This window comes from Mesoplodon densirostris, chromosome 16, assembly GCF_025265405.1.
Source record: "Mesoplodon densirostris isolate mMesDen1 chromosome 16, mMesDen1 primary haplotype, whole genome shotgun sequence".
Classification (NCBI taxonomy): Eukaryota; Metazoa; Chordata; class Mammalia; order Artiodactyla; family Ziphiidae; genus Mesoplodon; species Mesoplodon densirostris.
Genome location: NC_082676.1, coordinates 15,280,293 through 15,307,625, shown reverse-complemented (window position 1 = coordinate 15,307,625; position 27,333 = coordinate 15,280,293). Strand labels below are relative to the sequence as shown.

The 27,333-nt window shown below is 52.7% G+C and overlaps 3 protein-coding genes across 4 annotated transcripts; 1 reads left to right on the top strand and 2 right to left on the bottom strand.

The window, feature by feature from the left end:
* Positions 1–1,754: 1,754 nt before the first annotated feature.
* On the bottom strand, positions 1,755–4,495 carry TNNC2 (troponin C2, fast skeletal type). The gene is made up of 6 exons (XM_060079163.1): positions 4,487–4,495; positions 2,846–2,897; positions 2,562–2,705; positions 2,358–2,472; positions 2,059–2,195; positions 1,755–1,786 (listed from the first exon to the last, which is right to left on the bottom strand). Exons 1-6 carry the CDS (start codon positions 4,493–4,495, stop codon positions 1,755–1,757), a joined length of 489 nt encoding a protein of 162 aa, XP_059935146.1.
* A 3,892-nt stretch (positions 4,496–8,387) lies between these two features.
* Positions 8,388–15,226, top strand: SNX21 (sorting nexin family member 21). Its single transcript, XM_060119951.1, has 3 exons — positions 8,388–8,943; positions 9,376–9,554; positions 12,591–15,226. Exons 1-3 carry the CDS (start codon positions 8,682–8,684, stop codon positions 13,263–13,265), a joined length of 1,116 nt encoding a protein of 371 aa, XP_059975934.1. The 5' UTR covers positions 8,388–8,681; the 3' UTR covers positions 13,266–15,226.
* On the bottom strand, positions 11,262–27,204 carry ACOT8 (acyl-CoA thioesterase 8). Of its 2 annotated transcripts, XR_009534618.1 has the most exons (7): positions 26,987–27,204; positions 25,577–25,713; positions 19,484–19,709; positions 16,415–16,575; positions 15,696–15,890; positions 14,270–15,559; positions 13,834–13,888 (listed from the first exon to the last, which is right to left on the bottom strand). XR_009534618.1 is itself a non-coding variant. In XM_060119952.1 (6 exons), exons 1-6 carry the CDS (start codon positions 27,103–27,105, stop codon positions 13,770–13,772), a joined length of 957 nt encoding a protein of 318 aa, XP_059975935.1. In that variant the 5' UTR covers positions 27,106–27,204; the 3' UTR covers positions 11,262–13,769. The 2 variants fall into 2 exon arrangements, 1 of the variants encoding a protein (XP_059975935.1); XM_060119952.1 differs by lacking the exon at positions 14,270–15,559 and having other exon boundaries at positions 11,262–13,888.
* Between the last annotated feature and the right edge of the window lie 129 nt (positions 27,205–27,333).

Below are 27,333 nucleotides of genomic sequence, written 5' to 3'. Positions count from 1 at the left end.
GGGTGCTAGGCTCACATGTTGCTGCGAAAGCTCAGAGGTGGGGCGCCTAATGAAGATGAGGAGGGTCAAGGGGGGCTCTCTCTGGAGAAGGAGATTGGGCTGCGAGGGAGGTAACCAGCAGTTAATGAAGCCTTGAGCAGGGCAGTGACGTGGTCAGATTTGGTTTTGGAAAGATCCTTCTGGCTGCCATCTGTCTAGAGAGTGAATGGCAATGATAATGGCCTGAGTTATGATGCTGAGTGGGCTTGGAGAGGAGGGATGAAGTGGTAAGGAGACAAAGTAGCAGGGCATAGTAAGTAAATTAGAGGTGAAAAATGAGCTTCAGAATTTGTGACCTGGGTCTCAACCCTGAGGTGGGCAACACAGGAGAAGGAGATGGAGGAGGGAGATTTACTAGTTTAAGGCAGGGCCAGTTTGAAGCACTCAGGACGCCCTGGTAGAATTGTCAACAGGTAGATGGTCTTGCTCCTGTTTCCACCACACAGCCATATCATCTAGGTTGTTATCTACTTGTCTGGGTAATTCACCCCACTCTGCCCGAGTTTCCTCAACCGTAAAATGGAAATAAGGGCATCTGCCCCTGGGGTTGTGAGGATAAATGAAACAACACCTGCACAGCACACAGTAGGCACTCCTAGGGATGATTACTACACGCGAGCAATGCTCCTGGCTGGAAATACAATCCAGGAAACGTGAATAAGCCAGAAAGGGGAGAAGAGAACAGGGAGTTGGAGAGGGAGGGCTGCAACAATGACTAAAAGAGTTCAATGTTTCAAGATGATAATGATATTACTAATAGCATGTATTATATGCTGACTCCGTGCCAGGCTCTGTTCTAAGCACTTTGCACACATTAATTTATTCTCACAGCCCTGTGAGGTAAGTACTATCACTGTCCGTTTTACAGATTAGGAAAGGAAGCAGAGAGTGGTTTGTCACCGGCCGTGAGGATTCAAACTGAGCGTGAGGAAAGCCAAACTACCACTGCCCTTAATTAGCTTTGACCCAACGCCGGCTGAAATTGAGTTGTTTACAAAAGAGGTGTGGGCGCCAGAGTGCAGCTAGTCAGGGCAGGGATCAAGGGAGGACAAGATGGTATCTGAGCTGCGTCTTTGTATCTTGGAGATGGCATTTGAGCTGTGTTGAAGGATTTGCCAAGACTTGAAGAGGAAGAAGGGCATTCCAAGGAGAGAGAACAGCATGAGCAAAGGTTGGAGGGCTTAAATGTGCACCCCACTTCCACAGCAAGAAGGATCGATTGCCCAGTGAGACTGGAACCCCTCGAGGGAAGGGGTAACTGTGGGAAGGAGGGGAAGGAATTAGGATTTGATTCTAGAAGCAATGGGGACCCTGGAAGCGCCAGGAGCCACCCAGCCCCTGGGCCAAGTTGCCACACCTAGCGCCAGCTGCAGATAGACCGTCGCTAAACTTTCGAGGGCATCGAGTGCCACCTCGGGCTCCCGCGACCCAGCGGCCTTCCGCGTCCCGCTGCGTTCGGACCCGAGGACGCTCGGGTGGCTCCAACCGGGGTGGCGCCCTGGACAGCGGCCCAGCCAGGCGGCCCCCGACACCCGATCCATCCCGGTCCTCCCCTCACTCAGGCCACGCGCTTTGCAATGTTTCCTTTTATTCCTTCTAGACACATTCCCAGAAGGGGCCGCGCCTCCCTCCCGGGGCCGGGAGTGGGACCGGGCGGCGATGACGTCCCCACGCCCTAAGGACGCGCGGTCTCCGCGGAGCGGAGGGCCGACTTCTTACTGCACGCCCTCCATCATCTTCAGGAACTCTGCGGGGAAGGAGATGGAGAGGCGGTCAGGGGTCCCCTAGGGGCGAGCGAGGTCTGGCCAGGCTCCGGCCTCGCAGAGGGCGTGCCTTGTCTTTTGTAGATAAATTGCACAAAACCTCCCGGAGGTCCCCCCTACCCGCCCGCAGGGAGTGGGGAGGAGCTTGGCCCCGCCCCGCCCCGCCTTCAAGACTAGGGACTCCCGCGTGGGCGCCACGCTCCGGGCTCTCCAGCCTGGTTCGCTCTTCCGCTCCTCGCGCTCCCCAGACCCTCACCGTCGAAGTCAATGCGGCCGTCGTTGTTCTTGTCCCCGTCCTTCATCAGGGATTCGAGCTCCTCGTCCGTCACGTGCTCCCCGGAGGCCCGGAAAATCTCAGCCAGTTCCTCAGCATCGATGTAGCCGTCTGCGTTCCTTCAGGCGCAGGGCCAGGGCGGAGTTCAGGACGGGCAGGGGCGACCCGCCCGGGCCACGCCGGACGCCCCCTCCTACATCCCCACCCCGAGAACCTTCGTGCCCTGCTGGCCAGACTCCGCCGGCTCTGCGCCTCGCTCGGCTCCCAGGCCCCCAATGCACCTGTCAAAGATGCGGAAACACTCAGCCAGCTCCTCCTCACTCTTCCCCTTGGCGTCCTCTTTCATCTGGCGCACCATCATGACCAAGAACTCCTCGAAGTCGATGGTGCCGCTGCCTGAGGGAAGCAGGTGGTGAGGGAGCCTGAGCCCTGGCTGCCAGCTCCTCTCCACCACCATCCCATCCCTCGGGGGGCCACCCGCTCACCGTCCTCATCCACCTCCTCGATGATGGCGTCCAGCTCCTCTTTGGTGGGTGTCTGGCCCAGCATCCTCATCACCGTGCCCAACTCCTTGACGCTGATGTCCCCGCCGCCATCGGCGTCAAACATGTCGAAGGCGGCCTTGAACTCTGCCAGGGCAAGGAGAGCCGAGGGCTAAGGTGAGCCTGGCTGGACCGTCAGCCTCACGTCCACCCTCCCTGCCTGCCTAGACACCAATCATTGCCCAGCACACAGCCACCCAACGGACTGCCCGCCCACCCCCACTCACCAGCGATCATCTCCTCGCTGAGGTAGGACCGGGCCTCAGCCTGCTGGTCCGTCTGCAGGAAACACAGACCATCAAAGAGCAGAAGGGGAAGCCCTGGAGCGCATTCCTGACTTAACCCCATTCTTCTGCACCCCCGTTTCTGTAAGTGCCCCTTAGTCCTCCGGAGAAAGAGCTCCAAACTTGCCCCCACCACCGCGTGCTCCCACAGCACCCAACCCCGCTTTTGAAGAACTAGCGAGGGGAATTCCCTCGCGGTCCAGTGGTTAGGACTCTGTGCTTTCACTGCCGAAGGCCTGGGTTCAATCCCTGGTTGGGGAACTAAGATCCCACAAGCTGCGCAGCTCAGCCAAAAAGAAGAAAGAAAGAACTAAGGATTATACCCTTCTTGCTTGTCAATCAGAGGTCAATTCAGGAACCCCCCAGTAATCTTGGGCAAGTCACTAAATGTATCCCCATCCCCTCATCTCTTCTTAGCAGTTTTTCAGGGATGAGCTGAAATCAGGGGTGTGAGAAGGCTTTGTAAAGTGCCAGAACGAGTCCAACATCATTTTCCAGTTTTCCCTGCCTCCTCGCAATGCCTGGTACTTTAACAGGTGCCCAATAAATGTTTGTTGTCAAATAAACGATAATGCAAGGCAAAGTTACTGAGCACCGACCAAGTGTCAGGCCATAGACCCGGCACTGGGACCCCCAAGAAGTCAGACACATCATCCCTCCCTACAAGAACTTGCAGAGACAGAGATTGTAAGCTTCCTTGCGACGATTCAGTCATTGGAGTAAATGCCACTCCTGCTGGGCGGAGTACGATGTGGGCCTTGTGCAGGTGATGGTAAGATGGCTCGAAGGAGCTTCCATCACGTCCAAGCCCAGCCAGCTAGCGAGGCGACTTGGGACTGAGGCTGGCAGCGAAGAAGGGCTGAGGCGTCCAAGGAGCTCTTCAGCTGGCTGGCTGCTGGCTGTCCTCCTTGTCGCCCTCCTCCTCCCCTCCCCCTCCCCTCCTCCTTGCCTGTGCCAAAAGGGCAGGTTATTTTTAGTCAGGAACTGGGCAACAGCAGCTGTCGTCCAGGGTCTAGTTACTCCTTGAAGTGAAGTGGGGAGGGCGAGCTCAGAGGAAAAGGACAGCCTCAAATCATAACCCCTCTCTGGGAGGCTGACATCTCTCTAACTCTGCTCTGTCATCTTCGGCCCCTTCTCATCCCCTTGGAGCTCTTGGGCTCCTGCCCCTGAACTGGTCTGAGGCCCTGCAGGCTTCCCATCTTCCAGAGGAGGTTTCCTTCTCGCACTGGCAGGAAGAGGGTTTGGCAAGGCTTCCAGCCCACCCCCACTGCTCACTGGCTTGCTGGGTGACTCCCTCTCCACCATCAGGGTGACAAGCTAAGACCCACTCACAGTTCTCTGACCGACATGGCTAGAAGCCTCAGAAGGTCTCAGGGAACCAGCAAGCCTGGAGGCTCAACCCCTGGAACGTCCCAACTCTCCCCTTCCAAGACAAGTCCGAGGCCTTCTTCCCAACCTTCCTCCCAGACACCAGGGTTCCAGAAGCTTTCATATTCCATCTTCAAACATCCACACAGAGCACCCAGATCTGGCCTGAAAGATGCCCAGAAGTGCTCCTGCAAGTAAAAGGATGAAGTCCCTTACCCTTACCATGGTTGCGTGTCACCAGGACTCCTCTGCCGCAGGTCACCTCCTCTGCACTCCACCAGCCAAAGATGCCCTGGCCCTCTCTAGCCCCTAGGATTTGTAGGGGAATCCTCTCCTCCCACTTCCCTGCTCCCCAGGACCGGATGCCCTGGCCAATCAGATCCTGGGGTCAGTGAGCACCCCCCTGTCAGAGTCCTAGCCCATTACCTAATTTAGCCAAGGGCCCTTGCAGAGAAATTTAAGCCTCCGAGCAGGTGGCAGGCCTTGACGTCCTAGATTCTTGTGAGGAGAACCCGCCCCGCTCCACCGCCTTAATGAGCGCCCCCTCAAGAAGCACACTTGCTCCAAGATGGGTGAGGATGATTAGGATAGAGAAAAGTGAGGCAGCGTGGTGGAATGCCAGAGCACAAGCCTTGACGTCCAAAGCCCAGGATCCAATTCCTGTCTCTACAAGCTGTGCACACTTGGGCAGGTGGCGATGCCACTCTGAGCTTCAGTTTCCTTATCTGTGAGATGGGGAGAGTCATAACCTCCCTCACAGAGAAACCATGGTAAACGGGAGCACAGGTATATGTCACCAAGCTTGTGCAACTACATAGGGTCAGTGCTTGGCAAGTGGAATGTTTTGTCTTTGAATCAGGGTAAGGGGCGGGGGATAGGAGGAGGGGAAAGTGACAGCCACAGTTATTGAACCTCTGTGACTTGCCACACACTGTGCTAAGCATTTTAACCACATGATCTCATCCAGTACCCATCCTGTGAGGTAGCAACTATGATTATTCCCTTTTCACCGGGAGCTTTGTAAATCATAAAGGTCTATAGTCATGTTGGGGATTCTTATTCATACTGACTGAGGGGAAGTTGGGGCAGACTGTCCTCAGGGGACCCGTCTAGAAGGAGAAACGTATAGAGGGGTCCAGGAAACAGGGTGTGCACTTGGAGGAGAAAGAAACAGTGAAAGAAGATTCTTCTCTCAAGCTTACCTTCTCCAGGGAAAGGGTTTGGGGGATTCACTTTTTTGGGGGGGAAGGGGGACTGGGGGAAGTTTCTCTAAGTAGGTGCAGGGGCAGCTGGCCCCTTGCTAGAGCTTGAGGAAGAAGTCTGGAGGAGCTCAGCTGGCCATCTGGAGAGTGAAGGAGTGGCCAGATCAAGTCAAGTCCAAGGCGAGCCCACCCCGAGAACGTACAGGGTCCACACGGGGTGTTGCGGGGGACAGACAACATTTATGGACGGTAGCTAAGTCAACAAAAAGAGCCCGGAGATGACTAAACACAGGGTCTGGGGCTAGTGAAAGGGGGCTGGACACCAAGGAAGTCAGATGGACAGTGGCAGCTGGGCTGCCCTCTTGCCCTATACATAGATATTCCCAAGGAAATCTCAGTGGAGCCAGGCCAGGCTAAATAAGGCCTCCCCCAGCCAGGCACAGGCCCAAGGGGCCATGCTCCCCAGGGGATGCCAATTTGGACACAAACATTGGAACCACTTAATCCCTTTGGAACAGAGAATGTGGAACTTGCAGCAATCCTTTGTTCATTAATTTGTTCTTTCATTTATTCAGGGAAATAGATAAGGTCCAAACTCAGTGTGACCAAGCAAGGTCCCACTCACCCTTCCATTCTCATCCCCTTTCCTCTCCCACCTTGCATGCCGCTCTTCTCTGTTCAGACTAAAATAAAGCTCCAAACGCCACCCTTTAAAGTTCCCAGGCCCTTGCACATGCTGGGTTTTTTCTGCCAGAAACTCCCATCTTCCCCTTGTTCACCTGCCTACTTCCCTATCCTCTTTCTCGGCTTTAACAATACTTCCTCCAGGATCCTTCCTCCCCTGTACCCAGGCCAAAGGAGTCCAAGGTGGTCTCCAGTATTTTCCTCAGTCATAGCACTGAACATGCCATGGGATCACGACCTGTTCTAAGTTCCACGGACCAGAGACTGTTACCTGCCTGCCAGTGCATTCCCCAGCACCCAGCACTTGGCACTTAGCAAGTGTTCAAAAAATAATATGATCTTTGGAAGAATAAGTGAACAGAATGACATCTGGTTCAATATAAGGAGGACCTTTCTAACAGTGGTGGTTGAATAATAATGGGACTGGGCAGCCTCAGAAGGTAATGAGCCTCCTGTTACTGAATGTAGGCAAACAGGAGTTTGATGACCACCTCTCAGGGAGGCTGTGGGGAGAGATCCATACAGAGACTAAGAGTAGTGGAGAATACAAGACCTCAAAAGATCTCCTAGTTCTGGCCCTGTGTGTGTGGCCCAGGGTAACTTTCCTTCACTGAGCTTCAGACTACCCATCTGTAAAATGGAGGTGCTAGACCAGATTTCGGAGCAACCCTCCTCCAGACCCTCATGGCTCTGACAACCGTGGTTTTGTGAACACCTGCTTTGTACCCAGACTTGTGAGGCATTTGACAAAGTACAGGTTAAGATTCACCCAATGTTTGGTGAATGGGTGAGTGCTGAATGAATGAACAAATGAGGTGTGTCTTTGTTGCGCCAACACCCTGCTGGGAAGCTGAATGAAGAGTCATTAAAGCTTTAAGATTACACAGACTTGGCCTTAAATCACAGCCCTCCTATTTCCTAGCTGTGGATTTGGGGAAAGTCTATTTGCCTCAGTTTCTTCATCTTGAAAATGGACCATTCTTGTCCACTAACAGCCTCCTCCCCAGGATGTTGTGAGGGTGAGATGTGACCCCTTGTAAAGTGCCTAGAACAGGTTGGAGGATACAGTGGAACTTCAAGAAATGAGAGCCCTGGGCTTCCCTGGTGGCCCAGTGGTTGGGAGTCCGCCTGCCGATGCAGGGGACGCGGGTTTGTGCCCCGGTCCGGGAGGATCCCACATGCCGCGGAGCGGCTGGGCCCGTGAGCCATGGCCGCTGAGCCTGCGCGTCCGGAGCCTATGCTCTGCAGCGGGAGAGGCCACAACAGTGAGAGGCCCACATACCGCAAAAAAAAAAAAAAAAAAAAAAAGAAATGAGAACCCTGCCCCTTCTGCACAGAGGGAGGGCAGGCAGTATGTGTTCCATTCAAAGCTATTCCCACACCCCTCTCTCCTGTGCCCTTTAAAAAGGGGAGGAGCTACCATCAGAGACTTTACTTGTTTGATTGTATAACTAGCAATATCTGCCCTGCTAGGGACTGATAGCTAGGCCTTTTGACGGGAAGGGACAATAAATTCTTGACCTACTGCTGCCCTCTGGATAAAAAATAAAAACACAGCTCACTAGGGGATTTGCTGAGATTACCAGGCCTGCAGCGTGCGAAAAGAACAGGATGTGGAACTCAGGAGACCTGGGCTGCAGGGCCTTACACTCAGAAACCTCTGGCAAGCTGTATGACTTGGGGAAAGTAACTCAGCCTCTCTGGGTCTCAGTTTTCCCCGTTTGCCTATGTCCTACGTGTGAGGAGGTTCAAATGAGATTGTAAAAGCTTGTGAACACTGTAGAAACAATGATCATTGTGTAACTTATTATCCTCTTAGTCCCTCCTCTGCGCAAAATTCGTACTTAAATTCGTATTAATTGTTCCTGTTTTACATATGAGAAAACCTAGGCTACTCGAGGTCGGAGGTCAGATTTCATCCCAGATCACTCGGCTTCTCTTGGCCTCGGTTTCCTACTGCCGCGTAATGACTTTGGAAAGTTAGAGTGCTGGGTAAAAATTAGGGGATAGATTGGGGCCAGCCTGGGTCTCCGGAGGGTTGGGAGGATTCAAGGAGGGTGTAGGCCCCTCCGGATTGGGGACGATCCCTTAGGGGGCCGGGGGCTTGCCCAGGCCTACCCAGGATTCCCAAATCCCTCATGGAGCGAAGGGCCCGGGACTCCCGGGCGCCTCAGGGAGCAGGCGGGGCCGGAGGCGGGGCGGCGGCAGGAAGGGGCCGGAGCGGCCTGGGCCCGGCGGAACGCGGCGGAGCCCGGTTGCCCTCGTCCAGGCACCGCGGGCTGCACGAGAACCCGGGGGAGCGGGGCGCCCCAGAGTGCACCTCGGGGCGCAGGAGGCAGACCCGCGCCAGGGGGTGAAAAAGGAGCCGGGAGAGTCGCGGGACCCTCCACAGGCAAGGGCGGGGCCTCCGCGGCGCCCCTCCCTCCCCCAATCCCGGCCCCGCCCCGCCCCCTCCTCGCGCGGGGCTGGGGTCCGCCTCCCTCCCCAGCCCGGGACCCAGCGTCGCGAGCTCCCCCCGGGGTGCCATGGCCTCGCGGCTCCTGCACCGGCTGCGGCACGCCCTGACCGGCGACGGCCCCGGGGAGGCAGCGGCCGGCCCCGAGGCCGAGCAGTTCCCGGAGAGCTCGGAACTGGAGGACGACGACGCCGAGGGCCTGTCGTCCCGCCTCAGCGGCACCCTGAGCTTCACCAGTGCCGAGGACGACGAGGACCAGGACGACGAGGACGACGAGGAGGCTGACCCCGACCCGCTGCCCGATGGGGACCGGGCGGCGGGAGAAGACGCAGGCGAGTGCGGGAGGATGGAGGCGGGAACCCTGGGGCTCGATTAGGCCTCCACCCCAGCCGCGTTCCCGAGCTGATCCAGCCGAAACGCAGACACTTCTTTAAGTGCCCCAGCCACCTCTTGGCTGTGTGACCTTGAGAGAGTCGCAACACCTCTCTCAGCCAAGTGTCAAATAGGGGAAATCCCTCCCATCCCGGGTGGTTTAGGGCATGATGTGTACAGGGTCTGGGATACAAATGGTAGTAATGTGCTAGCAATCTTTTGGGGGTAGAGATATTTACTTAACATCTACTGTCTGCCGGGCAGGTGTTTGGCACCAGGCCCCCTCTCTGGCCCTCCGTTTCCATTTATGTCAAATGGGGATAAATCCTTTGTCATTTGTTGGGAGGATGAATGAGGTCAGGGCATGTAATTTATGTGGAACCTGGCCCCAGGCCCATCCTGTGCTCAGGCAGAACGGAGTCCCCCACCTGATGGGCAGCGGGGCAGTCAGCTCCTGACACGGCAGTTGCAAGATTTCTGGAAGAAGTCCCGGAACACCCTGGTACCCCAGCGGCTGCTCTTTGAGGTGACCAGCGCCAACGTGGTCAAGGACCCGCCCTCCAAGTACGTGGTGAGTGAGGGTCCAGGAATCCCTGGGCTGTGAGTCTAGAAGTCTGGCTAAGAGAAAGTAGGGAAAACGCCAGCTTCCTGGGGGATCTAGTTATAAATGGCTGCCCCATTTTACAGATGGGGAAACTGAAGCCAGAAAGGGGATGTAACTTGAGCAGATCCTCAGGCAAATGACTTAAAACTTTTTTTGAGGGACTATGGACCTATCCAGTCCTGGTTCTGAGACTAAGAACTAGTGTGTGTGTCCCCTGCTCCCTGGGTTTTGCAAATCGTTGCAAGATGCAAGATACACAAGGAAGAATATTATCTGAGTCAGACTTGAGATCCAAGTTGCATTGGTTAGTGGTTAGAAAAATGGGTTTTGGATCCCAGTTACTACCAGTCGTTTGACTTTGGGTGAATTGTGAAACTTTGACGACCCTGTTTCCTCATCTGAACAAGGGGATAATGCCCAGGATTGTCGCAGAAATCGAATGAGACAGTGCACAGAAAGCCCTGAGCGTTGCACCTGGCATCATGAAGTGCTCGATAAAATGGTAGTTCTATTATTATTACTTAGCTTTGGGTTGAAAATGTCTGGCCTCTAGGGCCTGTTGTAGCCTCTTTACCATCCAGGAAAGTCAGTTCTCCAGCACCACCTGTACAGAGTAAGTTTGTCCTAAGGACTGGATTTATGGGATGGGTAGGGTTGGGGTGAAGATCAGTGCCGGGGGGGAAGCCCTGATTTCCTGGCTGTGGAAAGGAGAAACACATGGCGAATTCGGTGGTCCCGGTCCTGAAACCCAGCCTGACCTGGCTGGTCATGGCAGCAGCAGCTCCCTGCCTCTCACTTCCCTCCTCTTCACCACCCTCCTCCATTTCTGACTCAGCAGGAAGGGTGCCTGGAGCCCTGTCCCACATCTGGGCTTCTCCACCCGTCTCTGCAGCTCTTAGTGAAAAAAGGGCCACGCCCATGGGGCGACTGCTCCCATTTGAGCAGGGATTGACTCCGATGATCAGATCTTAAGTGGCAAAAGGCCTGGCTGGGGGTCATGCACAGGAAAGGGGCGCCAAGGATCAGTTATCTAGTAGCAGCTGGGAGACAGGGAAGTATGCGGGCAACTCTGGGAAGAGAATGACAGGATAGAGCCAAGTTTGGCCTGGCCCAGGTCTGGGGAAACGAATCTTCTCTTTGTTCGATGGGGACCCTACATCCTGCTTTAACATCTCCTGGGGGTTAAGAGCACAGGCTTTGGAATTAGGTTGGCCTGGGTTTGAGTCCCAGCTGGGCCATTTACCAGCTGTGTGACTTAAGGGAGGTCTTTGAGCCCTTTGCCCCCCTTGGGGCCTGCTTCCTGAGCTGTCAGACGGAGGTAAGGATGGCTTCCTGGCAGTGCTGTTGTGATGATAAAATAGTAGATGTGAAGAGCCAGGCACAGCACGTGGTGCAGGGTAGGTGCTCCGTTAATGGAGTGACTCTTATTACCTATCTCAGTGGGACAGTATAAGGATCAGATAATGGATCTAAAATGGGTTTTTGTCCAGAAATTACAAATGAAAATAAAAGCTAGATGAGCATAAGGGGTCACTATAGACCAGTGCTTCCTGAAATGTGTTCAGCAGAAAATTGGTTCCCTGGAATATCAATAACTGTTATTTAAAAAAAAAAAAAAAGTTTTTACAGTCAATATGCAATATGTTTTGGGAATGCAGAGTTGAACGAGAGTAAAATAAGCTTCTTTATTGTTAAACTTTTTAATCCTGAATATTAATGTACACTGTGAATCTTCAAGGGAAGGACAGAGCAGGCAAACCTAACTGACCAGGGGTGGCTAGGATATTGGCAGTTTCACAGAACAAATTCGAGAGGAAAATCTCGGTTTGGTGTTAGTATGCTTTCAACATCGAACGCTTGCTAATCCCCCCTTTAGACCTGTTAGCTCAGCATGATTACAGATTAATCCATATTTGGGTTCTCGGACCTGGGGGGAAGCTTAGTGGTCATCTTGTTCAGTGTTTCCCGAACCTCCAGCACCCTCACAGTTCTTGTCCTATCTAAATGCTACATGTACCATTCTGTGCTTCACGTTTCTCTTCAAATAAACCTATTTTTTAAAAAATAAGTTTAAAAGACTTTATAGTACAACTGTATATGGAAAGGCTCACTTGCCATAAAGAGAAGATAACCATAAAAATAAAAGCAGTGAAAGTGTCATTCAGCCCTGCCTGGATGCTGCTGTCTGAAGAAGGCTCTGACCTGAGAGTCTCTTTCTGGCTCTCTTCTAAAAATGGAGACGAAAAGGGCTTTTTAAAACCAAACTGAGAGCTTCTCAACGTGCAGTCAGAAAGGTTCACAGAGAATTAGTGGGGGCATCGCCTCCTGCCTCTGATTCAGTGTTATTTACTCCAGTACATACCCCCTAAACCACCCAGGTACCAACGTTTGCACACGTCCCACACTTAAGTAAACAGTGAGCTGGGCCAGCGCTCCATTCACTAGAGTCGGAAGCGGACCCAAGAAGGGGACTGCCCTGCCTGACATCCCATAGTGAGGGAGCACCTGACCTGAGGTTAGAACTTGGGTCCCAGTGCACTTTTCACACTGGTCGCTACTGGGGCTGTCTGAAAAACTGTGTTCTGGGTCTGGATTGGAATAACCTGGCCAGGGATGTAGGGCTATGGATCCAGAGTGGAATAAAGCTCCAAGCTGATCCTAAAGGTTAGTTAGCTCTAGAGGCCCAAGAGATGGGCCTGGGTTTCGGCCCTCGGCTGGTTTTCCAGAGGGGCTGTTAGAAGAACTCACTGCCCTATGGGAAGGGAGTACTCCCTAGGAGGGGCAGAGCGGGCGGCTGGACCAGGCGCTGAAGCTCATCTCTGTCTTTTTCTCCCCATGCTGCCTTGGGCCTGGGTCATTTCAGATGAGCCTCAGGTAAGATGAGACTGGGCTCCCTAGCAGCCTCGGGGGTGAAGGGAAGAGGTGGGGGAAGAGAGCTGGAAGTGAGAGGGAAGGGTCCCGGGGACACCCTGCACCTGCCCTGACCCCCACCCTCCCCCGCAGCTCTACACCCTCGCCGTGACGGGCCCGGGGCCACCGGGTCGCCAGCCAGCCCAGATCTCCCGCCGATACTCGGACTTTGAGCGGTTGCACCGAAACCTGCAGCGGCAGTTCCGGGGCCCCATGGCTGCCATCTCCTTCCCCCGCAAGCGCCTGCGCCGGAACTTTACCGCAGAGACCATCGCCCGCCGCAGCCGGGCCTTCGAGCAGTTTTTGGGCCACCTCCAGGCAGTCCCTGAGCTGCGCCAGGCCCCGGACCTGCAAGACTTCTTTGTGCTGCCGGAGCTGCGGCGGGCGCAGAGCCTCACCTGCACTGGCCTCTACCGCGAGGCCCTGGCGCTCTGGGCCAACGCCTGGCAGCTGCAGGCCCAGCTGGGTGTCCCCTCAGGCCCAGATCGCCCTCTGCTGACCCTGGCAGGGCTGGCTGTGTGCCACCAGGAGCTGGAGGACCCTGGGGAGGCCCGGGCATGCTGTGAGAAGGCCCTACAGCTGCTGGGGGACAAGAGCCCTCACCCTTTTCTGGCACCCTTTCTGGAGGCCCACGTGCGGCTCTCCTGGCACCTGGGCCTGGACAAACACCAATCAGAGGCCCGGCTCCAGGCCCTGCAAGAGGCAGGCCTGACGCCCACGCCACCCCCCAGTCTCAAAGAACTACTCATCAAGGAGGTGCTGGACTAACCACACCTAGACTTAAGGCCACTGTGGGGAGAGGCACTGCCCCAGTATGGGAAGTGGGGTAGGGGCGGATGAGGACACAGACAGCATTTGGGAGGTGACCAGGGGTGCTGGGAACCCCTAGAAGTTCCACAAAGGATTTGTAGCAGAGTGAAGAAATGTGCTTCTTCTGTGGAGCTGGGCTCAGGACAAGCTTTGGCTAGGATGGTGCAGGGAGAAAGCCTCTCAAGCTTATGACTATCTGGGGGCTGTGCCCCAGGTCAGGGTCAATGGTCCCTTTTCCTTGGGCCTCCAAGCCAGCCTGGCTAAGGGCCAGGAGTCCTGGGGTTGATGGCTGGAGGGAGGGCTGCAGTTCCGGCCCAGGGGGATTAAAGGCCAGCAGCTCCACTGGTAGAAGTCTCTTTATTCCATGTTCAGCACCAAAGGCCCAGCCCTGGATAACTCCTGCCTCAGGAGTCGGGGGACAAGGGAGATCCTTGAAGTCCCAGACCAAGCTGGTACCTCTAGCTACAGCTTGCTTTTTGAGTCCCGGGGCTTCACTCGGATCACGCCCTCCTGGGCACAGGACATAGCCAGGACCCCGTCCCGACGCCACAGCCGCCCATGAACTAGGCCCCGGGAGCCACCTGCGAAGATAAGGGAGAGAACGGCCTTCTGTCTCCTTCCACCCAGCCAAATGCCCTCCTTGAAAAACGTACAACTCAGGTTGGGCCACCCCGTGCCAGGGTACACTCAGTGTTGTGGGCACTCCCAATCGCCAAGCACCCTTTTAGGAGCCTATTATGGTTGGTCATCGGGGGTAACTCCTCCCATGGGAATCCCACTTGATGGTTTAAAAGCACTTTCACGTATCTGCTGGCTTCCTCAAAAAAATCCCAAGGGGAGACGTTCTGAGAACAGTGTGGTTCAGTAGCTCAGCTAACCAGATCTGCCCCACTTCTGGCCACCTGTGTGAGGAAACCCATCAGTTCCCTCCCCCCCCCCACCCCAGTACGCGGGCCTCTCACTGTTGTGGTCTCTCCCGTTGCGGAGCACAGGCTCCGGACGCGCAGGCTCAGCGGCCATGGCTCACGGGCCCAGCCTCTCCGCGGCATGTGGGATCTTTCCGGACCGGGGCACGAACCGGTGTCCCCTGCATCGGCAGGCGGACCCTCAATCACTGTGCCACCAGGGAAGCCCCCATCAGTTCCCTTTGTAATAAATCAAACCAGGCCCTCCAGGCTGGTAATTCATTCAAACCAACCAACCAACAAAAAAAACCCCACCTCCATCCCCACAGGGACAAAGGGGCTCGGAGGACAGGACGTGGAGCCATGAGACCTGGCCATCCCCCTCCCCATGTGGAGATTCTCCCTTGCTAGCCCAGGGCCTTAGTCTGATTATTTAGGAAGGGAACTGCTGGTTTCTCTTATATGCGGAACAGCTCACTTAGGCCTTGTCCCATGTTCCAGATGATGCCAGTCAAGACCAGAGAGGCTCAGGGACTTGGCCTGAAGGCTCAGGCCAAACATGAACCCAAGAGTCCTAACTTCAAGTTGTGGCTCCTTTATTGTGATGCTGTTGGTGCTTGAGAGCCCCCCTTCCCTGAGTATAAGAAGTCCCTCAAGTTTTGTCCTTGTTTCACCAAGCAAGGCTTTTCTTTGTTTGAAATGCACTTCCTTGGAAAGGAACCCAGGGCTCTGAGACTAGGCACTGATGAACGAGTCTGGGTTTCTCTCAACACTATAAGGAGTATCCAAGCAGTGGGGCCCTTAGAGAATGCTGAGTGCCCTGACCCTCAACCAGGTTAGTTGTCAGAATCACTTAGAGAGCTTTTTTTTTTTTTTAATTTTTTGGCTGCGCCGTGCAGCATGCGGGATCTTAGTTCCCCAAGCAGGGATCAAACCTGTGCCCCCTGCAGTGAAAGCATGGAGTCTTAACCACTGGACCGCCAGGGAAGTCCCGGGAGCTTCTTAAAAATAGTTTCCTGGATCTCATCCAAGATCTGCAGAGTCAGAATCTTAGGGATGGAATCTGAGAGTGTTCTGAAAAAGCTCCCCCAGGTGGTGGTCTGATGCGCCACCAGCTTTGGATACCTGTTTTAATGCAACCCTATTTGTTTAGATGGGGAAACAGGCTCAGAGAGGAGATGGGACTTGCCCAGGATCACACAGGGACTCTGAAGTGGTTCTGGGACTAGAACTGAGTCTCTGAGATAAACTGAATCATATTCCCAGCACGTTACAGAAATGAAGAGCTGAGCAGGTGTCCCATCCTCAGGCCTCACCCTGTCATTTTGAAGACAAGGATACCACAGCCTAGGGAAGCAGAAGAGGAAGTGAGTGATCTGTGTGGTGCTCCACAGAAAGTGGGTGGGGGACGGCATCACCCAAGAAAGCAGGCTCCCTGCCCTCCCAGGGTCAGCACCCTCATCCCCCATGGTCCCACACTCACCGGCCCAGGGGCTCTCACACTCATAGAGCATCCAGTGGTCAGCTCGGAAAGGGGCGTGGAACCACATGGAGTGATCCAAGGAGACCATGAAGTGCACCTTGTGCTGCTCCTGGTGGGGCAGCAGTGCTGTGCCCAGGAAGGCATAGTCCGAGATGTAGGCTGCCACGCAGCAGTGCATCTTCATGTCGCCCTCCCCTGCAACAGATTCCGGCCCCATCAGCCCTGGGCTCCTGGGCTTTACAGCTCAGGACCTGAAGGGAGGTAGGGAGAAAGGGGCTGCCGTGCATAGGGGTGCAGACTGTTCACTGCCCAAGGGCACCTGGCCCAAGGTGTGTGTGTGTGATGGGCGATAAGGGAGACAGGGATGGGAGGGGTCAGGTGCAAGTGAGGATTGAAATCCAGTCTTCCGTCCCCACGTCTTCCACCGTGGACCCCCGAAGGGTCTTCTTCCAATTTGCACAAAGGCACCTGATGCTTAGCAGGGGACCTGGGGAAGAATCTCGGCAAGGTGCCTTGCCTTCCCCAGAAAGGGGCAACATTAGGATTACAGTCACCTGCCCGTTCTCCCCAAGCAAAGGGCTGAGCCAACCTCCCCATCATGCAGATAAGTAAACAGGCCCAGAGTGGGGAAGTGACATGCCCAAGGCCACAAAGGGCAAATGAGGTACAGGTCTAGGCCCCCGGAGAGCATTTCCTTTCAGGCCATGGGGTCCTCTTACCAATGTAGCCCCGGGCTCGCACCCAGAACATCTGTTTGGGCTCCATGCTCTGTTTGGGCTGGCTCAGAGTGGGTAGGTTTACCAGCTTGATCTCAATGGGCACCTCCCGGGCAGCAATTCGGTTCAGCCCCACTCGGTACTTCTCTTGAAGGTTAGGGTCCCTGAAAGTAAAGGGGAGAGGGATGGGGAGACCCAGGAAGATGGGGAGCCTGTCCTCTGAGCCGCCTCTTCTGACCCCTCTCATTCCTCCACAGGGACTCCTGACTTATCCGCAAAGCTCCCCTCCCCTCTGGCAGGCAAGATAGGATAGATTTGCATCCTTTCTTTGCCACTTATGAGCCCTGTGGCCTGGTGCAAGTTAGTCATCGCTCAGCCTTTTTCCCATCTGCAAAATGTGGATAATGACAGTCACCTACCTCATAGTAAATACTGTGGAGGAGACAAGATAAGGCATATGAAGCCAACACATCATCTAGTCATGCGGTGTACCCTGTGACAGGCCCCGTTCCAGGCATTTCACACACATGAACTCACCCGTCAACACCTCTGTGAGATCCATGCTGTTCTCACTGCCATCTGATACGTGAAGCAAGCACAGAGGGTGCAGGTAGCCTGCTCAGGAAGTGGAGGGGCGCGGGGTTCGGACCCAGCCAGTCTGGCTCCTTGGTTCACACTCTTGACCACTTCTCTATTCTAACACTCAGGAAACAGGCTGCCCTACTTGGACTGACTTACCTCACCCTGAGCAACCAGGGACGCTGTGTTCCAGGGAGCGGAGCCCATTTCCAGGGAAGCCCCTTTGCCACAGTAAGGACCACCCCTTGTGCCCCTAGGCTCTTCCCCGGGATTTCCGTTTCTATCCCTATCCTTTCGAGCCCTGTCTGACAGAACCTTCTGTGATGATGGTATGGTCTGTAGCTGCACTGTCCGCTGTGGTAGCCACGAGCTACATGTAGCTGTTGAGGGCTTGAAATGTGGCCAGTGTGACCGAGGACCAGAACTGAATTAATTCTATTTAATGTTAATTAACTTAACACAGCCACCTGTGGTTAGCGGCTTCCTTATGGGACACACAACTCTAGATTCAGGGACCTTTAAGAACAATGTCCTCCTTTCATTTCTCAAACATTGTGGAGCTCTGACCGCATACCAGGCTCCACGCTTATTCTTCTCTGTCAAGAGTGATGTAACTACAATTTACTGAGCACTCACGGCGGGCCTTGTTGTCCTGTGTAATCCTCACAGCAGCCTTATAAGGTAGAAATTCTGATTGGCACCATTTTACAACGGAGGACACAGGCTCAGAGTGGAAAAGCAACTTGCCGAACTCACACGGCTGGCAGGGACAGTCTAGATGTGAACCCAGGCTTTTCCTAGGTGCAGATGCACATCTGTTCCATCACCGGGCTGACAGCCCTGACTGCTGCACAAGGCAGCAGGGCTCTCCTTACGATACAGCTGTGAAGTCTGCAGGGCAAAAACAGCCATTCCCATGTTTTAGATGAAGAAGCAGGGCTCTGAGAGGCTGGGGGGTTGAGCAAAGCTACACAGCAGGTGGGCTCTAATAGAGGTGGAGCCCTGGCCCCAGTCTATAACCGAGCAGGACCCTGTGGATACCTCTGTCAAGTTTACGATTAACCTCCTTATCTGAACCTTTATTCCTTTTATTGGTCAAAACCCGTTCTCCTCAAGACTGAGGAGGGGAACTGTAACCGAGCAGGACCCTATGGGGCCTTCCTGGGACAGGCCCTTCCCCCATATCCTCTGCTTTATTCTCTGAAGTACCTAGATAACAGTATGTGATGCACATTTCCTGAGCTGTTTTACAGATGCTAACCACACCCCCCCAGCCAAATGAAAGATGTTAACTACTTGATGACCATGAGGACACGGCCCCAGGCCTCCTGGAGCCGGAGGACTAACAGTGTTAACCCCTGTGATGCTGCCCTCTTACCTCACCATCAGCCAATCAGAGAATTGTGCATGAGCTGATCACATAATCCTGCCACCCTCCTCCTTTACCTGGCTTTTAAAAATGCTTTGCCAAAACCCTCCAGGAGGGACTTCCCTGGTGGCACAGTGGTTAAGAATCCATCTGCCAATGCGGGGGACGTGGGTTTGATCCCTGGTCTGGGAAGATCCCACATGCTGCGGAGCACCTAGGCCCATGTGCCACAACTATTGAGCCTGCGCTCTAGAGCCCTTCAGGGAGCTTGGGGTTTTTTAGAGCGTGAGCCACCCATCTCCTTGCATGGCCTTGGAATAAACCTTTCTCTGCTCCAAACTCCGATGTTTCGGTTGGTTTGGCCTCACTGTGCAAGTTGGGCACGTGGACTTGCCGTAACAAATCCACGTGACTTGTCCTGTGTCAGGACCCAGAGCTCTTTCCACTGCGCCAGCATTTTTCCAACTTAATTAGCTGTGATTCAGGTAAGAAACCTATTTTACCAGGTGACATTCAAAATACTTAACATGCACTAAGGCAAAGGCAGCAGGGCCACAGCTCTGCAGCAGGGACCCTCACCCCTGGCAGGCATTAACTCCTAGGCTGCTGGGTCATGGGTGACCCTGGAAGTGAAGGGGGACCACTCAGGGACTGGGGAGGTATTTACCAACAGTTATAGAAGTATTTCAGTGTTTAAACAGTAGGAAAGCTGTAACAGTACCTGAACTGGCTGAACAGGAAGCCCTGCATTTCACACCATGATCCAACAACACCCACCCATGGGCACACATGCTGTCACACACAACTGAACTAATGTTTCACAAAAGGATGCCTACCCTTACTACAGGCAATACACTCTAGTATCTTCTTTTCTAGTCCAGCTTCCCCGCACCCCGCCCCCACCCCGGCCGTGCCTCATGGCTCGTGGGATCTTAGTTCCCCAACCAGGGATCGAACCCATGCCCCCTGCAGTAGAAGCACAGAGCCCTAACCACTGGACTGCCAGGGAATTCCCTAGTCCAGCTTTTTAAAACGCTGGCCGAGATCAACTAAAGGACTCTGTGGCCTGCTAACAGGTGGCGACTGCAGTTTGAACACTGTCCTGGGACCTTGAGGTCTCTCACCTTAAATACTGGTTAATGAGGGCCTCGTGGCCAAGCAGCTCTTCCGGCGGGGGCACGGTAGGCATGGAGAACTGGTGCTGCACAGGGCTGGGCTGGGTCTTCTGGAAGGAGGCCTGGCAGATGAAGATGGGCCTGCCGTGTTGCACAGCCTTCACAGAGCGCACGGAGAAGCTCACCCCTGTTCGCGTCCGTTCCACCTGGTACAGAACCGGCACCTTCGGGTCCCCTGCGGCAGGCAAAGGGCACACAGCACATGGTGAGCCCAACTGAACCCCATAGGCCCTCTCACCATCACCATGGCTGGACAGGCCCCTCTGTTGCTTGTTCTCCATTCCTTCTCTGCTTGGTAGCTACTGACTGAGGCCTGATGAAGCCCAGGTACTGGGGAGAGAGCCCTAGACCCTGTCATTGGGATGCTCCCGGTGCAGGTGGAGATCCTCTCTGTCAATAGCACGGGACAAAAGGGACACTGCCAGATTCCCTGCATTCAAAGCCCGGCTCTGACACTCACCAGCTCTGTGACCTTGGGAAAGTCACTTAACCTCTTTGAGCAGTTAACGCGTCTGTGAAATGGGGATCATCATAGTGTTCATACCTCTCAGGATTTTAATGAGGATTAAATTAGTTCAGAGTCGTAAAGTATTCAGAATAATATCTGGCACGTAGTAAGTGCTCTGTGTTTGTTCAATAAAATACTCTCAGCTTTTGTCTTGTTCCCTCTGTGACTGGGATCTTGTCATGAACCCGGTACCATTCTTCTAGATCAGGGGTCAGCAAATCTGGCCTGCTGCCTGTTTTGTTTTTCTTTTCTTCCTTTCTTTTTTTTTTTTTTCTTTTTTTTCTTTTTTTTCTTTTTTTTTTTTTTTTGAGAACAAGCAAAGGTTATTTATTCAGAGTTTAGTGCATCAGGGGAGTCAGCCACAATCACTTCCGCCTGGCAGAGACTCAGAGACAGACAGAGGAGCGGGAAAGCTTTATAGTGAAAAAAAAGGTTTCAGGTATGCCCTGCTTGGAGGCTGCTGGCATGGCGATAGGCAGGCTAACTAGAAGCAGGCAGCCTGTGTAATTGGTGAGGGGTGCATGTTTGGCTTTCCCCAGTTAGTCCTAAGTTGGAAGCAGGGGCAAAACTTAGGGAAGCTCTCAGTTATTCATCAAGTCCTGGCCATTAGGGGATGATCATTACAGGGACTATGGTTTGGCTTCCTGGACTGGCTGCTAGAAATGGTGGTCTGACTTTCTCCAAGCCTGACTTGTAGATAGTAGGTTGGCTTCCTGTGCTAGTTGCTAGCAGTTGTGGCTCAGAGTTCTATTTTTATATATGGTTTGGCCACTGTCTGATAATTCATTCTCCCAGGAAAAGCCCGCTGTCAGTCCCTTCATCCTTAATGCAAATGAAAGTCACCTGACCCTTCTCCTCCGCTATCTGTGCTCACAAGGCAGGATGAGACACTGGCCCCAGCGTGAGGACTATTAACCCTCAATGAACAGGTCGGGGAGGGTTTTTAGAGAGAGTCTTCCTGGTGTCCCTGAAGTCCTTTAGTCTGAGTCAGACCAACCTTGGAGAACCCTGACATCTAGGTGGTAAGATGTCTTGGGGATGATTTTCAACTTTGAGATGAAAGAAGCAGGTCTAGAGAAGCATTGCTTCCTCCACCCCATCCAAATGGGGAGCCTGCCAGGCACTGGGGGCTCATTCAACAGCAATAAACACGCCTATGAAGCCCTGAAGCCCAGTGGGTTTGCTCAGGTCTGTTAGCCAGCAATGCCAAAGGGGCATTTTTAATTAGAATGGGGGCTCCTCAAGGCCAAAGGCCTTTGAGAAGGGCTTCCCAAGAGTCCAGAAACGAGACAGCTACATAAGCAGTCTGATTTCAGGGGCTGGGAAGGAGGCCTCCCTTCCCTATCAACGAACTATTAAAAAAAAAAAAAAAAAAGCTGTCATCCAATCCTTGGGCTGCAGCTGAAATTCAGTATTTTCAGTTACTAGTGATTTACCTTTCAGTGTGAATGAGTTCCAGACCTGTTCTTTAAAATTTGTTTTGGAATAGAGCTGGTAGGCTCTGCAGTATATTGAAAGAAGCAAGATAACAGTTATGGAGTGAGTGCATTAGTTATGTGGACCTGAAACAGACAGCCAGATACTTCTCCAGCAAAGATGAGTTTCTTCAGGATCAGCAGAGAAATGCAATTCGGGGTCTGCAACCACGGTGAGCCACATGCAAGTCCCCGTCCAGCAAGAGGAGAATGCTTTTATAGAGGGGAAAAGGGAGGGCTATAGTATAGTGCAATTGGGAGGGCCCTAGTAAACAAAGAGCCCATGGTTTTTCATTGGCTGAGTCCCTGCCAGAAAGGAGTCTTTTTCCTGTCGGGCTCTGCTATTGTTACAGGGCATGAGCGCTCCCCCCTCTGGTCTCCCAACTCTACTTAATGGAGGTTTCTGTTTATGAATTTTTTAATTGTTGCTAAGGTATCTTTTCTCACGTTGGTCTCACGTTAACTATGCAAAATGGGTCTTATCACCACTGTATAGATAGGGAAATTGATGCTGTAAATAACATTTTTTGGAATATGGCCAAGCCCATTTGTTTACATACTATCTGCTATTGCTTTTGCCCACAAAACCTAAAATATTTACTCTGCCTTTACAGAATAATGTTTTTTGACTCCTGCTCAAGATTCTCCATGCTTTAAACCTATACCAAGTCAGATAACACCTGTATTACATTCTTCTACCTATCTAGAGAAATACTTTTTTTTTTTAATTTTATTTTTGGCTGCGTTGGGTCTTCGTTGCTGTGCACGGGCTTTTCTCTAGTTGTGGTGAGCGGAGGCTACTCTTCATTGTGGTGCGCAGGCTTCTCACTGCTGTGGCTTCTCTTGTTGTGGAGCACGGGCTCTAGGCGCGCAGGCTTCAGTAGTTGTGGCTCGGGGCTCTAGAGTGCAGGCTCAGTAGTTGTGGCACACGGGCTTAGTTGCTCCGCAGCATGTGGGATCTTCCCGGACCAGGGCTCGAACCCATGTCTCCTGCATTGGCAGGCGGATTCTCAACCCCTGCACCACCAGGTAAGCCCTGAGAAATACTTTTTTTTTTTTTTTTTTTTTTTGCGGTACGTGGGTCTCTCACTGTTGTGGCCTCTCCCGTTGCGGAGCACAGGCTCTGGACGCGCAGGCTCAGCGGCCATGGCTCACGGGCCCAGCCGCTCTGCGGCATGTGGGATCTTCCCAGACTGGAGCACGAACCCGTGTCCCCTGCATCAGCAGGCGGACTCTCAACCACTGCACCACCAGGGAAGCCCGAGAAATACTTTTTTTAATCAAAAAACAAACAAACAAAAAACCCAAACTGACTAACATTCTATACTGGGCTTTTAGAAAGAGGATTGATATGATAAATGGCCAAGGACCAACACCTCCACCTCCCAGTATCTTTTAATTAAAAATATCATTAGCAACATTGTAAAGCAACTATACTCCAATAAAAAAATTAAAATATATATCTATATATCATTGGAGCACCATAACTGTTTATAAATCTTCATGCACCTGGTAGAGGGTCACATCACAAACTAATAAGAGAGCTTCCCTTTTTGCCTTGCTGCCAGGAAGCTCGGAACTAACTTTTTTTTTTTTTTTTTTTTTTTTTTTTGTGGTACGCGGGCCTCTCACTGTTGTGGCCTCTCCCGTTGCGGAGCACAGGCTCCAGACACGCAGGCTCAGCGGCCATGACTCACGGGCCCAGCCGCTCCGCGGCATGTGGGATCTTCCCGGACCGGGGCACGAACCCGTGTCCCCTGCATCGGCAGGCAGACTCTCAACCACTGCGCCACCGGGGAAGCCCGGAACTAACTTTTGTATAAAACTGCAATGATATGCCTTAGCCTAGTATTTTGACACAATTATTTCCCCCAAATCCCGTTACTACTAGCCTCCTGGCCCTTGACTTTTATTTATTATTACTTTTGAAAATTTTGTCCCAGGGAATTCCTTGGTGGTCCAGTGGTTAGGACTCCGTGCCCTCACTGCTGAGGGCACGAGTTCAATCCCTGGTCTGGGAACTAAGATCCCACAAGCCGTGTGGCCCGACCAAAAAATAAAAAACTTAATATCCTTCTTAAAAAAATTTTTTTTACCCCAAATGTTTTATTTTTTCCCATACTTAATTTTTTTGCAGACTATATTCCATTATAGGTTATTACAAGATACTGAATATAATTCTCTGTGCTACACAGTAAATCCTTGTTGCTTATCTATTTTATGTAGTTTGTATCTGTTAATCCCCTACTCCTAATCTGCCTTGACTTTTATTTTATTCTAAAAATTAATTAACTGATTTACTTTTGGCCACACCACACAGCTTGCGGGATCTTAGTTCCATGACCAGGGATCGAACCCAGGCCCTCAGCAGTGAAAGCGTGGAGTCCTAACCACTGGACCACCAGGGAATTCTGACTTTTATTTTAATAGTTCTATAATAGCTGCCAATTATTTTAATCTGTCTTGTAGCCTTTCAAGAAGCAGATAGGGACACAAATAATTGGTGATTATCAGTGTTGGCACGGTTCATTTCATGCTGCCCCTGGATGGAGAATTTCCAAGGAAGTGGATGTTTCCCCCAGAACCTGAGATGGCCTCTCCCATGGTTTGGAATTATTTCCCAAGAAGGAAAGAGAAAATCACAGAAGGAGAACAAAGTGTAGAGCTTGGAGCCACACAAAGCAACTCAGGTTCAAATCCTGGCTTTGCCTACCTGAGCATTATGGGAGCTTCTTACATAACCTCTTTGGGTCCAAGGTTCCTTATACATAGAATAGTGGCAGGAATGCTGTTTACTTAAGAGGATTAAACAAGATAATGTACATAGCTGTGCACTGTAACATGCAAATTTTAATTATTCCCATAAGTTCATCATCAAAAAGTAATGATAATTACCATTTATGGAAAACCCACATCATGCCAGGCCCTGTACTAGATACTTTACCTGCAAAGACTAAGAATTCTTTTCAGAAACCAGATGATGAAAGTGATTCAGAGAGATCCAGGTAATGCCCCCACCCCCCAAAACGAAACAAAACTGTCTCACTGGGCTAGAAGGATTACAATATCAAAAGGCCAGCACTTTTGGAGTTTACAACCAAATTGAGGGAACAAAGGGCGCAACTGCCCCCAGCTAGCATCAAAGTTGAGAACGGGGCTCGCCCCAAGGTAAGTATTCAAATGCTTTAGAGCAATGACTGTCACGGAAGTAAAGGAAGTAAAAGGATGGGGAGTGAGGGGCATGGGAACGTAGTGTGAAAAGGTGTATTTACTATTAACTATTTTATACTTGTAAAATGAAGGCGGAAACCCATTGTCTTTTTTAATACAGATCACATATCATAAAGTTTCATAAATTCTTCTCAGCTGATGGGACCATGCAGAAGACAGAGACTCTTAAAATTGGGAGCATCTGCCTAGGAGTGAGATTTTTATGTTTCTCAAAAGGGAGCATGGGTTTTAAAAGATTACTTTCTCCTCCTTCATTTGATCCCAGAGCTGTAAGCAGCTACGGAGATCTTGCTTGGCCCCGCCCCTTCTGCATTTTTCAGGTGGGATGAAGGAGGGGTGGGGGAGGGTGGTTATATCTCACTCAAGGTCGCCTGGTGAATCAATGGCAAAGCTCCGACCAGACCCAAGGTCTCGTTTCCCAGGCTGTTCTCTTCTCCAAGTTAAGCTGCCTGCCTCAAACTCCCAGCAGAGGTTTCAGCACCCCTCTGCGGATCCAGCACAGGACTGGCACCAGAAGGTGTATGAAGAATAAAGAACAAAAGACCCACTGGGAACAGTTAAGCACCAAAATCTTGTGCCACTGTGGGCCAGGAAACAAGTACCCAGTATCTCAGCAGGTATGGGGTCTAAGGCTTTTCCTGGCCCCAGGCCTTCTTCCTCTCTAGGCTTCCCTAAGGGCGATCATTTAACCCTCTCCCTCACCCCCCCTCCCCTCCCCTCACCCCTCTACCTCTCTCCCTCTTTCTCCTCAGTCTGCTCCCCAAGGCCAGAAAGAAGTGGCTGCTGGGCCACCAGTGCTGGGGTGGGTTAAGGGAGGGGTTGGTTTACCTTTCCGAACAAAGTAACAGTGCAGGGAATGCACGTGGACATCTTCACTCACAGACTTGGCTGCAGCCACCAAAGCCTGGCCCACGATCTGACCCCCAAACAGCCGCTGGTTTGAGGGTACCCAGTAATGCCTTCCTCTGTGGGGAGAGGGAGAAAACAGGAAAGACTTGGGTGCTGGGCCACATCCCACAATTTTCAATGAGCCTCTAGTGCAGGATCTCTTAACCTGATTGGGGTTTGGGATCCTTTGAGAATCTGGTGAAAGCCTTTCCCCAGGCAAATATCCTAACACCACTCTACCTACAACTTCAAGGCCTTAAGGATGCCCCAAACTTCTGTGGACTTCAGTTAAGGATAATGAACCAATCCCCATATTTTATACTATGAGAACAGGGATCAGAGAGGGAAACTGACTTGAGCAAGGTCACACACACACAGCTCAACCATTGCCATCCCGAGCAGTATCCGGGTCGTTTGAGCCCAAGTCCAGTGTTTCTTCCATTGCCCATACCAGGGTAAGGCATAAGCCTCTCAAGCCCTTGAGTAGACCAAGATGAACCCCACAAGCTGCGGGGGGGACTGCATTAAGGTCTGCCACTTACAACCCTCAACTTGACAGCCCAGTTCTTAAAAGAACTAGATTTAGAGCTTGAAGGGCCCTCAGACTTCAAATCTAACCCCTTCAGTGCACAGATGAGGAAACTGAGGCCCCAGAGGTGAAAAGTCTTGCCCATTGCATGAGCCCAGTGGAGGATTAAGAATTTAGGTCTCCAGCTTCCCACTGCCCAGCCCAGCATTTTTCATATAATGCATTGCAAATAGCCCTCCAGGGAGTTATTTGTAATTGGTTTAAGTGGGGCTTAGCTAATACCTAAGATAGCTTCCAATAAGCCAGGAGGAGCCTTGGAAGCCCTAACTATTAAATCCCCAGTTACAGTCAAGAATTTAAGCGGCATCAGGAGGGAAACTGGCTCAGGCCTCAGAATGAATAAAGAGCTACTAGACCCCACCTAGTGGTGGGAGGGATGAGGAATGTAAGAGGAAATTATAGTGAATATGCAGGAGCTGCGGATAAGTTTGTGCCCTTGGACAAATCACCGCCCTTTCTGGACTGGCTCTCCCTGGGACATGATTCCTCAGGGGAGGCTGCTGAGAAGGATACCTTGGGTCACCACTTTTTGCCTAGATTGCCAGGACCTCCCAGAGGTGGGACCGCACAGAACCCCGCGCCGAGGAGGAAGCCGGGGCAGCCTTGTCAGGCACAAGTTCCCTCCCAATCGCGGCACAGGCATCTCGCGCAGAGCCCATCCTCGTCCAGGGGGGTACGAGCAGGGGCAATGGGGTGGCAGCAGGCAAGATCAGGAGCCTCTGACCCCAATGCGTGGGTGCGGGCCCGATGCGGCCGGCTACCTGAAGAGATCCTCATCCAGCAGCTCGAGGTTGAGCACGCTGGTGACCAGGACGCTGCGGAGGTCCCTGGGTGGATCGCCGCCGCCCTGTTCGTCCTCTAGGGCTTGCGGTGACGACATGTAGCCTACTTGCTGCCGGCCTGGGACCCTGCGCTCGGGGGCACACGCGGAGATCTGGACAGAACGCGCAGCCTCCAGCAAAAGCTAAGTAACCGGAAGTCCCCCGCAAGCCCTGAGAAAGTGGGATGCAGGCTATGATTGGTCGGTGCTCCTGTCAGTCTTCGGGTGAGTGTGCCCACCTGCTCTCTAGCGATTGGAGAAAATGGGTGCCAGTCCGGGAAGCCCGTG